This window comes from Schistocerca piceifrons, chromosome 4, assembly GCF_021461385.2.
Source record: "Schistocerca piceifrons isolate TAMUIC-IGC-003096 chromosome 4, iqSchPice1.1, whole genome shotgun sequence".
Taxonomy (NCBI): domain Eukaryota; kingdom Metazoa; phylum Arthropoda; class Insecta; order Orthoptera; family Acrididae; genus Schistocerca; species Schistocerca piceifrons.
Genome location: NC_060141.1, coordinates 407,947,276 through 407,963,749, shown reverse-complemented (window position 1 = coordinate 407,963,749; position 16,474 = coordinate 407,947,276). Strand labels below are relative to the sequence as shown.

The following is a 16,474-nucleotide window of genomic DNA, read 5'->3' as shown; positions in this document are numbered from 1 at the left end:
ACAGGTGTTCAGGGATGAGCTGCGTTTCACACAAGTGAAACTGTGAAGAGATGAGCTAGAATTCGTTAAAAACGTTTTATAGGCTTTATTTGAAGAAAATTCTAAATTTATGTAATAAAGTGGAAAGGGTAAAGTGAGCTGAAGAAACAGTACAATTTCACAAGTATGTTACAATTCACTTGCAAATCGACCATGCAGCAAAAACTCAGATATACACTGTAGTTCATTACAGACATGCTGCTATATAACAAATATCATTAGGAGCCCCTTTTCAATTACTGTGGGACTAAATTTTCAATGAAGACTTTCAGTTAAACTTTAGATATGTTCAAAGGGGAATTATTCCTATCTTCCTGAAGCACAGGGAATACCTCAAGTTAATCTCTGATGTTTGATGAGGCTTGTCCTGGGGCTTTGAGCCATGCAGTCCCTCAAATTCATCTACTTTTCTTAATATCATGATGTAATGACCTTGAACAACTACTTTTTTCTTTTTCTCTGTCTTATCCCTTATCTACACAGGGTCTGCATGATGATCTGGATTTCACAATGTTGGTGCCAGAGAGTGGCCGGATGCCCTTCCTGTTATCAGCTCTTTCCCCCTCCTGGGACAGAATTTGTGAACACAAATTGTCTAAATATATTATCTAAAGTGAAAGTGCGAGAGCATTTTGGAAGTGTTTGCAAATCATGGAGCTATGGTGGGTAGCAGACCAGAATTCACCTAGTTAGATCTCGGAAATCACCTAAAAATCACATCCCGGGTGGTTGGCACAGTGGTCATCGCCCTTCACCCACTGTTCACAATCTTGCAATTTGGACAGCAAATGTACAATGCTCTCCACAAGATTCATTACAGAAGCAAATATATCCATTTATAGTAGTTTCACTCCCAAATATGACTGTAAACCTGAGATTTTATCCAGCATGTAGATAACAAATAGAACTTGACAGGGTAAGTTAGGTCTCCCAAAACATCACTTTGACTGCACAATTTATAAACAAGCCATACAGCATTAACATGTCATCACACCTTCACAGAAAAAAAGATCAAATAGACAAATTAAAAAACAAAATACAAAATTCTTGTATTCACAGATATGAATGAATGGGGATACAAACATTTTAAAACACAATTACAAAGTTCTGTGTATGCCATCTTACTTACTTGTCATTCAGTTTTATTCTGTGCAAGGTAGTGTAGTCAAAATCAAAGCGTTTTAAATGCAGTGTAAGTAAGTATGGAAATTTTGAAAACTTTAATCCTTTATGAGCATCACATTTTTTATCGCATTTTTCACAGAAATACTGGTTGTTGCCATCCAGGGTTTCATGTTGGACAAAAGCTCGCAGTGCTTCTTCCTAGAATGAAAGTTGTTATAAGATGTAAAATTTAAAAGAAGTAACATTGATTCATTGAAAAAATACAACATAAAATTTCCTCCCACTCTATTACAAACCCACAAAGGAGAAGACCAAGAGGTGGAAGGAAGAGGGAGAGGGAGAGAGGCCAAGAGGTGGAAAAAAGGTTGGGGAGAGGGGAGGGAAACGAGGCGGGAGGGGGGGGGGGGAGGGGGGAAAGAGAGAGAGAGAGAGAGAGAGAGAGAGAGAGAGAGGTAGCACTTTTAATTTTAGGGTCAAGTTGACAAGTTGAGGAAGTAGTATAGGTCATGAATTCCTATCACATGAGTAAATCATTACCTTCAGATCTGTCTTGAATAAAGTCATTTTTGCCCAATACGTAGGCTTAATGCAGCCATGTACTGCCACCATTTCCAATCTACATTGCCTACACACCATTCAGTACATCAACAACTAGGGAAAAAAAACACAATTTACACAAACTGTTGGTGCCACTAAACTGCTGCACAAAATCTATTACATGCAAAGAAGTGGCACTGCAATTGTCCTGTGTCCTCTATACATTGATGGCAACTTGATCTCTGTGTCTAATGGATGCTTATACACAATCATCCCAGTACAGTATGTGGTAATTTCATTGTAAATAAAAATATCTAGGCCACCTGCCACAGTGCTGCCAGCTCAATAAATTTAAAAGTACGCTACAAGGACATCTCAGTCACAATTTTCTGAGAAAAAAACACTGGTTTAAATGGACACTACCACAAAGTACTTATCTTGTGAGCAAATACCTTCAACAGCAAACAGCAATTCATTAACTGGTGAGTCCAGTTCAATCTTTCTCCCTAAATTCCTAACAACACGTTCTTCTCTACCCACTCTAATAAGTAGATAGCCTGGAAATATGAAATAAGTATCTGAAATTAATTTTTACTACATCTTAAAGTATTGTTCTGTTGTAAATTAAAGATCTCACACTCCACTCTCACGGTGATAGCCATGTTTTATTGGTGGGAGCAAATCTGTTGACAGGAATTGTCTTAAATGTTCTTAAACAAGTTGCTGAACATCTTGCGCACCTGTGTGTCCTCCCACCCACTTTTGTTCACTTGAAGTTTCTTGTTATTAACTTGGCTAATTGTTCAATGTTACTTTCTTCACTTTATGTTATAGGGTGAGGGTCATCTGTGATTGCAGTCCCACTTCTCAAGGTATAGGAGGTGGACAAAAATATGGAAACACCATGAACACATTACCCTGCCCATTAAGGTGTAGGAAAACCATTGGGATTCAGAGCAGCTTCCAATCATCTCAAAATGGATAAATGCAGCTACAGTATGGTTTTCGAGGGAATCTTACACACTTGTTCCTGCGAAACAGTGTCAAGTTCAGGTAACTATGATGGAGGTGGGTAGCAATCACACACCCTTCTCTTCAAAGTAAACCACAAAAGCTCTATAATACTGAGATCTGGTGACTGTGGTGGCAGGGGAGATGTGGCAATTCGTCCTCATGCTCACAAAACCAGCCCTTGACAACGCCAGCTATGTGGACAGGAGCTCTTTGACAAATCTCACCACTGAGGAACAAACATTTTACTGTGGAATGGACCTAATCAGCCAAAATTATCACAATCCTTGGCAGTAACGCAACCTTGCAGAGTGGCCATGATGCCTACGGAATACCAACATATGGCTGTCCACCTCATCATTGAACGCCACCATGTATCGCTCTTGAGATGTAAATTAGACCTGAAATTGGAAAGAGTTTGAACCAAGACTTATCCAACCTAATGACATTCTTACATTGCTCATTTTCTAGGATTCATGGCTTTGGCACCACGTTTTCATGTTATGGGCATTTGCAACTACTGATGAGTGGTTTTGGAATTCAAGCTTACCACAGAATTCCATGCTTCTGGAGCTCCCTTCACACTGTTCTGGTGCTGACACAGTCCACGAATGTGACATTTGGTTCTCAAATGACTTTTCAGCTGTCATCATCTCATTTTTCATCATAATACTCTTCACTGACTATATCTGTCACTATCACTCAACACACACTTTTGTCCACATTGAAACTAAGCACTTTCCCTGAAAATGGCATAAATTTTTGATACTGTGCCTCTTGAAACACATTACTTCAAGCTACCTTGGTTATGGAAGCACTCATCATACAAGCACCAACAATTTGCCCATGTTCAAAATTACTTAGTTCCGACAATGCACTCATGACTACACTGAACACTGTTCTGACCATGGCAGACACTTGCAACATACTCAAGACATTTCAACAGGTGCCTTCTATTATCAAAAACAACAGCGGAACCTGTACGAATGGCTAGGATCTACACTTATGTTCATGAATTAATCTCTCATGGTGTTCCCATATTTCTGTCCAACCCCTATATTTAGGCTCTTATTTTATCCAAGTTAAAACGTATTCTTCATCTAAAACTGAGCTTTCTGGATTGACTTTGTAGCACGTCATGTTCTGGACTTTGGATGTAGTTCACTATATTTGACACCCAACTTAAAAGTTTTATTCTGCGATTTTCCCTTTGAGCTACACAAACCAGCACACTTTAAATAGTGCTTGAGTTTTTCATGGCTGAGAAACCACAATAGGCAGTTTAACCTTAAAACAAGTGGTGAAAAAATGCCAGTACAGGTTCATCAATATTTTTCCTTCAACCTAATGCTGCTACTGTACACACAGCAAAATGCAAACAATGTTATATTTGCAGAGCCACAGTTTATAAAAAATTTAATGTTAATGGACATTGCATTTGTTCAGAAGCTGTCATTACATTTCAGTCAGGAGACACACAAGCTTCACCAAAGTTACAGCACACAAATGTGCAATTACTGCACTATTGAAACAACACTTCACGGAACCAGAGAAACTTGTGTCCAACTGGATTAACATCACCACATCCACAGTTGCCAAGGAATGGACTTTCTCGAAAAACCACTAAAGAAGTCACTATAGCATGCTTCTGGCTTTTATACAGAGCAATATAGAGAGCACAGCACCCTAGTTTAGAACTTTTTGTCTGAGCACCCTGCAGCCATTGCAAATGCACAGCAGCCAGTAAAGCAAAGGAGGAGACCAACTGGAACACCTAGAGGGTAAAATTGGATCAGTCAAAAACAGGCAATGTAGACCTAATGCTGACTTCTCTACTGAATTCATCTACAGAGCTAATAGGAACAAGATATCCAAGAAATGCTATGAAAAATAATTCAAAGAGTGTGAACATCAAAATTCGTTGCAAGTAATTTCCATGCCCATCACATGACCTGGGGCTCCTCTCAGACCAACAAACTGGGAGATAGAATTATGTGATTAATAGAGGAAGGAACTTTTTGCTACTGAATTGTAGAACATATATCAGTCAATCAAGCCAATTGCATTCAAAAATAAACATAATCATAGCTATCAGCCTGGCTTAAAAGCTGCTGTGGGTAGTGTTAAACAATTCAATAGGGGCTGACCATTTGCCTATGCTACAGAAATCTTAGAATAACATACAACCTATCCTAAATATTAACTGATTCTAAGAATGGTACATTGTAGGTTTCCCAGCTGTTGTGTAGCCGAAAATAGATCTTGGCACACAATGATCCACAACACTCGATGAGACTGCCATAATCATCGAAATTGCCATGGAGAAAGCAGCAGCATAACAGAAAGTGACACACAGGAAATCAACAATCCTGTGTGTGGTGGGATAAGAAATCTCAGGAAGAAATTACAAAGCAAAAAGAAGCCCACAGGAGTTATAATGCACACACTACATGGAAAATTGATCATCACTATAAACATCTGATTACAAAATCAAAATAAATATTGAGAAAGGAACGAAAACAAAAGCTTGGAGAATTTCTGCTCAAAATTAAGAAAGCATGCAGTGATGAAATGTAGTGAAAAATCAGAGTTCCACAATAAAGAAGTGAATAAACAATTGTTCTCCAAAAACCTACTCTGACGAACTTATATAAACTAATTACACAACTGGTACCAGAGACGCTAGTGCAGAGTCAGGAATGTACAGGATGGCAGCCAGTCAAGGAATATTTTAGGAAATTGGTTTAAGAAATTTATTTCAAAGGCCCAGTGGAATCTTTACAATTTTTCTCCCAGAGTAATTCACACCGTGCCTACGTGACACAAGTCACTTGCCTTTCAAAACCGAGGCGGTTCTGTCCAGTTAAAGCTGCTGACAGGAGACGCCCTGAACCCTCTGCTGAAACTGCTAGCAAATTCACGCCATTGATTTTAGCCAATAGCGTGCGCGGGATACTGATCACGTGTGTGGACACCGGAGCGTCCTGCGGAACAGAATGCTCTTGCTTCTCTCTCTTGTAATCCAGACCTCGAACGGAACAGACATCTTTTTGGAAGGCAGAGCTGGAGGCTCTGCCTTTCGCGACCGGCCACCACTGTAAGTTAACATGAACCACTTCCCCTTCCTTTGCCCATTTTAATTAATTATTCGACCTCTTAGACTGGCCTAAACCTGCTAACTTCCAACCCTAGGCGGGCCCTTTGTACTCCGTATATTAAAATATATCCTGTTCATTGTACTTAATTTCCTGTTTTGTCATTTAACGGCAGCACTGGATGCCCACTATCAAATCCTGACCGCTTGACCTCCTGCACACTGTCGCCACAAGGCATATTTAACAGCCTTCTTCCCCCTTTCCTGCCAAGCTATACATAAACATCAGTTGCAGAAGTCCCTCGTAAACTTCCCCTAACTCTACATTTGGTGTCAGAAGTGGCACATTAGCGTCCGTATAACTTTACAGGAAAATTAGACTCACGAGTTAATGCAACCTGTGCTTGTTATCGGTAGAGGAGGCCTTCTTGAAAGGAAACAGTGTCGATTTCAGACAACATAAATTACAGTATGTTACAATATCTGTCTTTATCAGGGAACAAAAGACAGTTTAACATTCTTTAAGTATGGAGCCACTGGATAAAAATACTAAAGGCGATGAGGACAGTGTTAATCCAAGAAACTCAACAAATTAAATCAGTCAAACTTCCCTCTCAACCTAGAGTAGTCAGTTGTTTTGGGCATGTTATGCACACAGGTGGAACTTTACTTCACCAAACATCTACTATCAAATGACTTTTTCACAGTAATAACTAATGAAAGGCAAAAATACACAGATATCATGGATGCTTGTGATAATTTATCTATGACCATTGTTAAATTAATTACACAGGAATTCCCAAACAACTTACCCTATCTCACTGACAGTGATCCAAGAATAATACACAAACTACAGACAGGAATTCCAACACTGGATTGCCTCAGGAGCCCGTATTGTACACATGTTGATCAATAGGGGTGACAAGTGTCTGATAACAGTTATCTTCAACAAATTGGAAATGATTTCTGTACATATGGTGAGAAACACAATTTAAATTTGTGCACAGCAGTGTTAGGTTAGACCATGAAAAACGTGAAGGCACGGGTGGACTAAAACAGCCAAGGAATTTCACTACCCATGACAAATACAGGGCGAACCATCCAAAACTTGCACTGCAAATGTTGTGGAAATGGGAAGTGCTAGTGAATTGCGGTTTTCACAGACTGGATTAGTGATAGGGGCTCACACTGTTAGCCGATGAACAGATTGTAATAATACTTAGAAAGTGTACTTTTTGTGCCCACATGCACTTTTTTAAATGGAACAATGCCTACAACCATTAATGAACTAAAAATAGGGTAAATTAGAATGTCAGTGGCGTTGGTTGCAAGCGTCTAGTGTGAGTCATTTACGAGATATCGTATTGTGCAAAGTTTCCATGACACTTGTTTGTACCATTCAATCAGCGTAGTTGCTACGTACGGTGTTGTTATGTTTGCTTACAGTGCACTGCAACTTGCTAGTCAGTCAGTGTGTGACAGTCCAAACAGTGGTGGGATTTACAAATGCAGGAAAATCTGACATGCTTGTGGTGTATGGAGTGTGTAGGAAGAATGCAGTTCATTCTTTTACAGTGTATGCAGCAAGATATATCAATACACGTCAACCATCTGAGTAGTTATTTATCAACCTCTTCAACCAGTTATGCGAAAGTGGTAGTGTAACACCTAGACAACTTAACAGAAGGAAACAAGTGATGACAGAAGAGGAGGAAATTATCGTTCTTGCTGTTGTTGCAGTTGATCCGCACATTAGTTCCCACACAATTGCACGAGAAAGGGGAATGTGTCAGGCAAGTGCCCTACGCGTTCTCCATCGACATAGGTTCTGTGCATGTCACATCTCTCTCCATCAAGTGCTGCATGAAAACAACTATGAGAATCATGTTAACTTCTGTACATGGGCATTAAGACAGGATGCTCCACCTGTATCAAGTATCTTTTGTAGTGAAGAAGTCACATTTACCAATCATGCCTAAGTAAACCACCGAAACATGCACTACTGGTCTGTTGACAATCCCCATTGGTTTCGTTAGGTGGAACATCAGTGTCCATCAAGTGTAAACGTGTGCTGTAGGATTAGTGAACCAGCCATAGGACCATTTTCATTAACGGAACACTGAACATGCACAAGTATCGCAGTCTCCTAACAAACCATCTGCAATAGACACCAGAATACCTTCCCCTGCAGACTACGAGGAACCTGTGATATCAATGTGATGGCTTCCCAGCCCCCAGTGCACAAAGTACTACACTGTGTGTTCATGAATTGTTTCCGAATTGTTGAATTGGGCACAGAGGACCTGTACCTTGGCTGGCTCACTCCCCGAATTTGACTTTTTCTGAGGGAAAAGCTGAAAGATGCTGCTGCAAGGGCATACCAACTACAGCCGACGGTATGCAACGACGTACTATTATTGCAGTCTGCTCAGACATCTCCACTGAAATGTTATCGTGTATGCAGTAGTTGTCCCATACCAGACTGGAAGTGTCTATTGCCACTGCTGGCAGTCATTTTGAATACAATCTGTGATGGTCAGTTGTATCTTTACTGGTCAAAACTGATGTAAGTGTACACACTCCTATTGTTCTTTAGTGTGGGCTGCCACAGGTATTGCTCAAGTATAGATGTGAGAACTTTTCAAAATACGATGGCTCGTAAATGACTCTCACTTGACTCCTGCAACAAACACCACTGACATTCTAATTTACTGTACTTTTAGTTTGTTAATTTCAGTCTTTCCATTGTCACAATATTTGCGGTTCAAGTTTTAGGCGATTCACCCTATATCTTCACAACATTGAATCCTATCAAATAATGTCAAGGGACCAAATAAGATCCTTGTAACAAAAGTAATAAAAACTTGGCACTAACCAAAGAAACTGAACACAGTAATACAGAAAAGCAAATGAGCAATCAATGTGCTATGAAGTGTTACAGGCCTGGTGTGAGCTGCAAGCCCCCATGTTATGATGAACTTTTACTGCACCATGATCTACTCATTTACCCACAAAAGCTTGTGTTATTACTAGGCCAACAACAGCATTATAATGGAATCAGACAAGATACAATATAAAACAATGGAAAAGGACGGAAGATTTGCTTTAACATCCCATCGACGTGAACGTCTCTGTTTTCAAGTCGTGTCAATTCAAATAAAATTCTCCAGTTTCCAATTGCTTCCCCACCAACATTTTCAGCAGTAAACCTACTGACTGCCAGGGCTGGCAATATTTTCTGCTTACATAGCCATGAATACAACTGCTGGCACCAATCAAAGAGCCAAAACGACATGCGCAGAAGGTGAGTTTGGCAGCTCATGGCAGCTCCGGCCCGCCGCCATGTTTCAAACTGCTGCTCCTGGCTCCCTACAAATGTTAAGCATCTGTCATTGCTTCCTGTACATGAGTGGGACAGTTTCAATAATCCATAAGGCTGCGAAGACTAGGTCAAGAGTTGAAGTAACATTTCAAACTATAATAATTTGTTCAGAAGACAATTAACTTGACACAATTTCAATAGATCTGACATATAATGCCACTCAAAAATACAATGGGAGCAAATGAATAGATGTATAACTGTGAGTACGGGCAAAAAGAAATGTGTGTGGTCTGAGAACCGCAATAAGATTTATACAGAATCTGAAAAGTTAAGTCTGAGCTCAATGAAAACTTTAATTAAAATAAACAGAATACTTCCAAAGCAGTGTAACTTTATATCAACTTTGTGTGTTATCAGAACACACTGAACAGCCAGAACATTATGACCACCTACCCAATAGTCAGTATGTATCCCTGCACACACAAGTCACCTAATTCCCATAAATTCTGAGAAGGGGGTGACGAGCTCTGATGCCACAGTCAATCACATTCCAGATGTGTGTGTTTGGGTTCAGATATGGTGACCTGGGAGGGGACGGGGGGAGGGGGGGGGGGGGGGGAGCGCATCAATTTAAAGTCGCCACCGTGTTCCTAGAATCACACCATCACACCCCTGGCCTTGTGACATGGCGCATTATATTGTTTAAAAACATCACTGCCATTGGAAAACAGATTTGTCTGCAAATGGTGTATGATAGTCCTGGCAGTCATGGTACCTTGCACAAGCTCCACTGGACCCATTGATACATAAGTGAATGTTCCCCAGAGCATAATGGAATTACCACCAGCTTGTCTCCAGCCCACAGTACATGTGTCAAGGAGCTGTTCCCCTGGAAGACTAAGGATTCACACCCTCTGACCGCCACGATGAAAAAAGTATCTGGATTCATCAAACCATGCAATGCTCCGCCACTGGGCTAACGTCCAGTGCCGATGGTCACATGCCCATTTCAGTCATAGTTGCCAACATTGTGGTGTTAACAATGGCACATGCATGGGACGACAGCTGCGGAGGCCCGTCATTAGGAGCGTTGTTCTCTGCCCAGCATTAAATACTGATGTTAGTTTCGCCGCATGTCCTGTTTTACCCATATGCCCAGCCTACGTCGTCCAACATCTGTCATGAGGGGTGGCCATCCAACCCCTGGCATCTGGATATGGTTTCACTTTGGCTTCGCCACATATTTAAGACTCACGATAGCACTCCTCAAACATCCGACAAGTTGTGTAGTTTCCAAAATGCTTGTGCCAAGCCTCTGGGCCATCACAATCTGCCCTCAAGTCTGATTCAGATAGATCACAAGCCTTCACCATTCTACAGATGGACAGCTTGCTAACTAATACTACACGCACCACGCGAGTGTCCGACTAGCAGTCATTTCTCACCAGATGATGCTGCTACTGCCTGGATGGGTTTATACCAACAGGTCGGCAGTCATAATGTTCTGGCTGATCAGTGTAGTTTTCATTACCCGTAATAACAACCTCCACAAAAGCATTTTCACCAAAATATTTTTTAATCATGGAAGCAACTCCAAGTGCTTCTAGCTACACTTGAACTTTACGACACAGTTAACAATGGTTCACACATGAAGGATTGGAACAGTTTGTAAGTGCGACATTCTGTATGCAGATCATCATAATACCGTAAAGAAATTCCTCAACAGCTTTCCACAGCACCTTCTTTTTCAGCAGTCAGTTTTTTTAATGTCTTACACTAAATAAAAGTCTTGACACTGTGCTCTTTAGGAGAAAAAAAATCCTTTCATTAAAAAAAATAGCTGCCACATCCTCAAGCCATCCTCACACAGGCCATAGAAGCTGATGTGGACATGGAGCTTTCTTATTTCACACTGAGGAAGCACTGCCCCATAACAAGACATTTAACAAAGAAGAGGCACAAATGCTCTCTACATAACAAGCAGAATTTGGGAGAGGCCACAACTGGATTTCGTTTTCAGATGGTGGGCTATAACTTGAATCTATGAATATACCTTTTCGAAGCACCAGCATGTGGCAAATTTCTTGAAAATGTGTCGTTACCAGTCAATTTGTTGTAAGACAATGAGCAAAGTCATACTAGTGGTCTTATAATTTTCGTACTTGGGTGTTTTCGTATAGTAACTCTGGTTTTGAAAGTACATTTCAAGGAAACAGAATATTAAAAAATTATTTTAAAAATAACTTGACATTCTCGAGCTACTTGTTGAACTCTATATCAATTAATGACTTATCAGCAGTTAAAGCCTTGAGGATATTGTAGTATGAAAGATACTGCCCTTTGATACCCAAGTTCAATGTAGTGCAGTGGATAAAGGAGCAGGTGTATGAAGCAACTACGAAGCTGGTTTTGTGTCTCGCTACTTCCAAAAAGAATTTTTATTCACCTTCACATTTTCTTAAACATTCTGGGACTTCTTTACTACCTTATTGTATGAAGGAGGCTACTGTACATTTGTTTTGCATTATCTGTAATGAACTTTTATAAGCTGATCTCTTTACTGACTGGACATGGAACATTTCTTTTTGTCTTTTGAAACATTCTTGGATACTGGAGTTTCTATCTATTATACTACAGACACATGACTAGCACACAGACAAGAGGGGAAGTGTGCACTGTAATGGAGTTAATGTAGGAACTTCCATTTACGTAAGCAAACTGTGTGATTTGTGAGGTGATACAGACAAGAATTGCTACTGGAGAGCACAGCAGTCACAAATCACATTAAGGAACAGGTCCCACGTGACATAAGTGCAGTGTCTTAAGTGGTTAGTTTTAGTGTATGTGTAGACATAAGCTGCCTCGTCCTGTGTGAGGACAGCTTTAGCATGAACTAGAGATATTAATATTTATTTTCTTTTATGTCGAGTGTATCTGATGCCATTCACTGCTTGACACTTATTCCACTGTATGTGGTGAAATGCCAATTTTTATTGTCCACCACTACAAAATCCAAGAAAAGAGCTCCTTTCCCTATCATAAGGCTGCACTCGCTAGATTTTGGAATCAATCCAGACATTTTAAACTCACTTTTTCCCCATTCTTTTTAACCATGACTGAGGTCATAGAGCCAACTGAGAAATTAGCTGTGCCACCTGTTGGATGAAAAAAAGGCATTCTTCCACTTTTATAAAGACTTGGAATTGAAAGGAAAAGCATTACCAAAGCCACAGAAAGAAGAATCATATTTGCTGTATCAACAACTTGACAACTTTACTTAAGGTCTTCAAGTATCTTGCATCAACAGCATATCCTCATTATTGTTGGCCTGATGACATTACAAATTTGATGCTTCTTTTGCTTCCTAATAATGTGGACTGCCCTGCAAAAGTCTTCACAGAGCGCACATGGCACGCATAAAGTTGTAAGTTTTGACCAATTACAGATACATTGATCCCTTCGTATTCTACAGAAAATTTTGATGGTAGATGAATAGCTTCTTGTTTTCTTCTTTGGTGGAGAAGATGCTTCTTATAGCTTCCTATTTTGAGGAAGGAAAGAGAGAGGAGGGGATGTGTCCATAAAGTTGCATTTGCTGTTGGCTAAATTAGCAACACAGTCTACTCCTGGAGTGGAAAAATGCCCCTGCCTAACTCAAATAATCATACAAAATTAGCTGAAGCTGAGCATGAGGAAACAGGTATCTTGGGCATTGGCACAATGAATAACGTTCACATGAGGTTTAAGACAAACAACAGGTTTATTGAATTAACTAAAGTACTACAATGAGCATTGAAGTAATCTCCTTAATTAGTAGTTCTTAGTTACCACCCCTGATCCATGGAAGTCAAGAACACCTACTGTTCAACAGAGTGCGACACCTAGAACAAAAATTGGGTGCAGCAGAAAGAGGGAAAACTGAATCAAAAAGTGATTAAAACAGTAACAGAGGGATAAAACACCAATCTGTTCAAGGAAGTTGGATGAGGGAAGACCCAGATGTAGCTTACAGCAGAGACTTCCAACCCCCAACCACCTTGCCCTTTATCCATAGGTAGATTAAAACCTTATAACTGAGAATAAAAACTACTTCCACAGAGAAAACTGAGAACCAGGTCAATCATTTGTGAATTGTCCACAAATATTAGAGGCAATAAGTCCATACTCAGCTTGGAGTGCCAAAAGGAGGGTGCATTCCACCAAGATACGAACTACTGTCTGTAAGGTCCCACAACCAGAATAGCGGAGACCAAAGGGTGGCAAGAACAGCATCAGTCAATAGGCTGGATACTGCTCGTTAAGTCACTATATCTTGAACTGTAGTTAAGGGAGGCCTGTTTAAAAAAATGGAGAACGCTGCTAACGGCTATGGCCTCTGAAGTAAACACATTACATGTTCCGAGCAGCAAACAGCATTCCATACTGGCAGGAGGTGTAAAAGCATATCATGTCTGAGCCACAGTTTTACAGCTGTCGACGTAAAGGATGGCAGCACTCTGGAAGTCTTTAAGAGTGGACATAACAGATGCCAAAAATTCATGGGGGCGACAGACTTTATGACCTTGGAAGAAAGAGGTCCTAATCTGTGGCCTGGGCACCGTTTAATGGGGAGTGCACGAAAAACGCAAGGAACACAGTCTAGGGAGGAGAGATGGAAACATTGGCAAAGGGAGCGAGGTACATTTCAACTGGTAATCCCACTCACTAGCAGCTATCAGGACAATGACACCCCTCATATGTAAAGAGAATGGGATACATGGGATGATCAGATAGTGTCGAATGGCGATTGCCTAGGAGACCACGAGTTGATAATGTTGAATCGGAAGAGGGAATCTTCCCATTTCGGCAAGTAGGCTGTCTACAGGATTACTCCAAAAAGCAGGCTAGACGTGTACCACAATGGTCGACTGGGTCTAACAGTTTCAAAGCTGAAGGAGCCACTGAGCCATAAACTCAGCAACCATAGTCCAGTCAAGTCGAACCTAATACCTGGTACACATGGACAAGAGTAACACGATGTGCACCCCAAGATGTGTGGGCTGTCAAGTCAGATTTTTATCCAAAAGGAGGCCTAAGAAATGGGGTCCTGGGTACCCAAGTAAAGTTCCGGGTCACAATGACCCATGGCGCAATGGCAGAAATGCATTACCCGCATCTTTCTATGAGAGAATTGGAAACCCGAGAAGAGCCCATGCAGGGGCCCACGAGATGGCACCTTTGAGCTGGTGCTGAGCAAACGCTACCAAGCAGGAGCTGTTGTGATGTGAGCGTGACTGATCATTATATCCACAGGATTTAGGTGTTCATATTTCCTCAGATAGGCAGTCAATAGATTTTTGTTCCTGGATTTATCGTTCTTTCTTGAAAACTGAGCAAACCGGCGAATGTGGAAGGGTGATGTTCCACACAGTTGAAAAACAAAGGTGGATGTTCACAAGGACTACCTACACTGAGTGATTGCCCACAGTTGTCCTCTCTGAGATTGGAAAAGTGGTATCAATTCCTTTAAAATATGTAATTATGCTATACATATTAGTATTCTTATTAGACTAAGTTTCTATTAGTATAAAAGAGAAGAGCTTCATACAGTAAGGATGGAAGAAGACCTAAAAATGAATTACAAAAAGGCAAAAATAATGTATAATCCACACCTTGAAAAGAAAAAAGCAGAAGTTAACAATGAAGTCACAGAATCAATTGACAAGTTTTTGTACTTAGTGTAGACAGCAGAATAAAGAAATTTAAGAAGAAAGATTCCTTCTAATTTACTAAACTATGTTACCAACATGTCTAAAACAGAAAGTTTGCAATCATCATATATCACCAATTTTCACTTAAGGTTGTGGTATACACTATGGGCAATTCTAGAAGTCGTTCAAGGGGTAGGCTAATTGGGGAGGGGGGGGGGGGAGGATATGGAATACGGCTTAACAAAAGGAGAGTTGGGGTCCTCTACCGACAAATTGGTAAAATTTGGTGTTGCTTAAAGTAGTTTTTAGTAACTGTTTTGGAGTTCAGGGTAAAAAAATTGTATTAATAAATAATAAGACACCTATTTTAAGTTAAATGATATTTATTGGTTTAGGTAGTAAGCTATTTGCTGCTCTTATTCATTTGTTAATATGTGTTTGGAATATATTGCAACCTATATTGCTACATAATTATAAAAAAGTGATTGAATCTGTTGGAGTAATATATTTGCTGATTTATTTAGTCATTTTATCCAGTATAATATGATACTCCATGGAGGGGGGGGGGGGGGGAGGAGGAGAGGCTACAGACCCCATAGCCCCCCCCCTTTGCCACCGCACCTGGTAGGCACTACTTCCACAAAAATCATTATTCAGGAACTGGCGGTTTCTCTGCAAACAATGAAGAGCTGCATGTAGAGAAAGAGAAACAAAACAATGCATCATGAGGAATGAACTGGTGAAGAAGACTTTAGTATGGCAGGGACAAGATGATAACCGAGGTGAATGAAAGATAAGAGTCCACGCAGGATACAGTGGCCAATGTGCAGTGACTAATTTTCATCCAAAGGGCTGGGTAAGTTCATTCGTCTGTCCAGAAAGGGAGGCCGGACTGCTACCTTCTGAACGGTCGCCAATTACAGAATCAAAGCGCAAGCCCTGCAATTTTTCTCAAACAATTTTACAGAAACTGTTCAGTTAAAAAGAAAAAATATAATTTTGCGTTACTTGTAGCTTTATATGTCAGGGTCATTATGATGCACCCACCATCTTGTCAACAATTATAGTTTTGTGATATTTACGTGGAAGTAACAAACTACCCGAAATTCTAAAAAGTTTGCAACGAAAAATATGGGTTACTATGATTTTTTGTTTGATGCATATTACATAACATGTTGCTGTATAAGAAATTATATATATAATATATAATATATTGAATTTTTCATTACACTTGTGGGGAGGTCTCTGTCACCAATCTCAAGAAAACTGATCTGACGTAGCACACTCATTTGCGATCTGTGCCAGAAATAAAACTAGAGAGAAATATCCACAACATTCCTTTCATAAACAGTTTGAGATACTGAAATGAGATTTTGGCGGGCAATAGCACACAAAGAGAAGAGTATTTTGCCATACGGTTATTACGCAAAACTTCATTATCTAGCATTTCATTCCATTAGTTGCAGACTTTTTTGATGAAAGAATGTAATTTTTAAGGGCCATCGACAGTTGGTGAAACAAGAAATGTTATGGGTTTTGGAACAACATAAGTGAAGACATTTATTTTGTACCAAGGATGTACTTTTTCATAAGATACTGACCTTCCTTTTCCTCAGTTCCTCACTTAATAAACCACTGTTTCCGAATTCTCTTGCA

At 40.1% G+C, this 16,474-nt stretch overlaps 1 protein-coding gene across 3 annotated transcripts in view; it reads right to left on the bottom strand.

Moving 5' to 3' along the window:
* The window catches only part of LOC124796436 (ubiquitin carboxyl-terminal hydrolase 47), a 145,353-nt gene that overhangs the window by 101,674 nt on the left and 27,205 nt on the right, over positions 1–16,474 (bottom strand). For all 3 annotated transcript variants that reach the window (XM_047260628.1, XM_047260630.1, XM_047260629.1), the window contains one exon: positions 1,169–1,362. In XM_047260628.1, the coding sequence (XP_047116584.1) occupies positions 1,169–1,362 (194 nt within the window). The remainder of the gene's footprint in view (positions 1–1,168; positions 1,363–16,474) is intronic.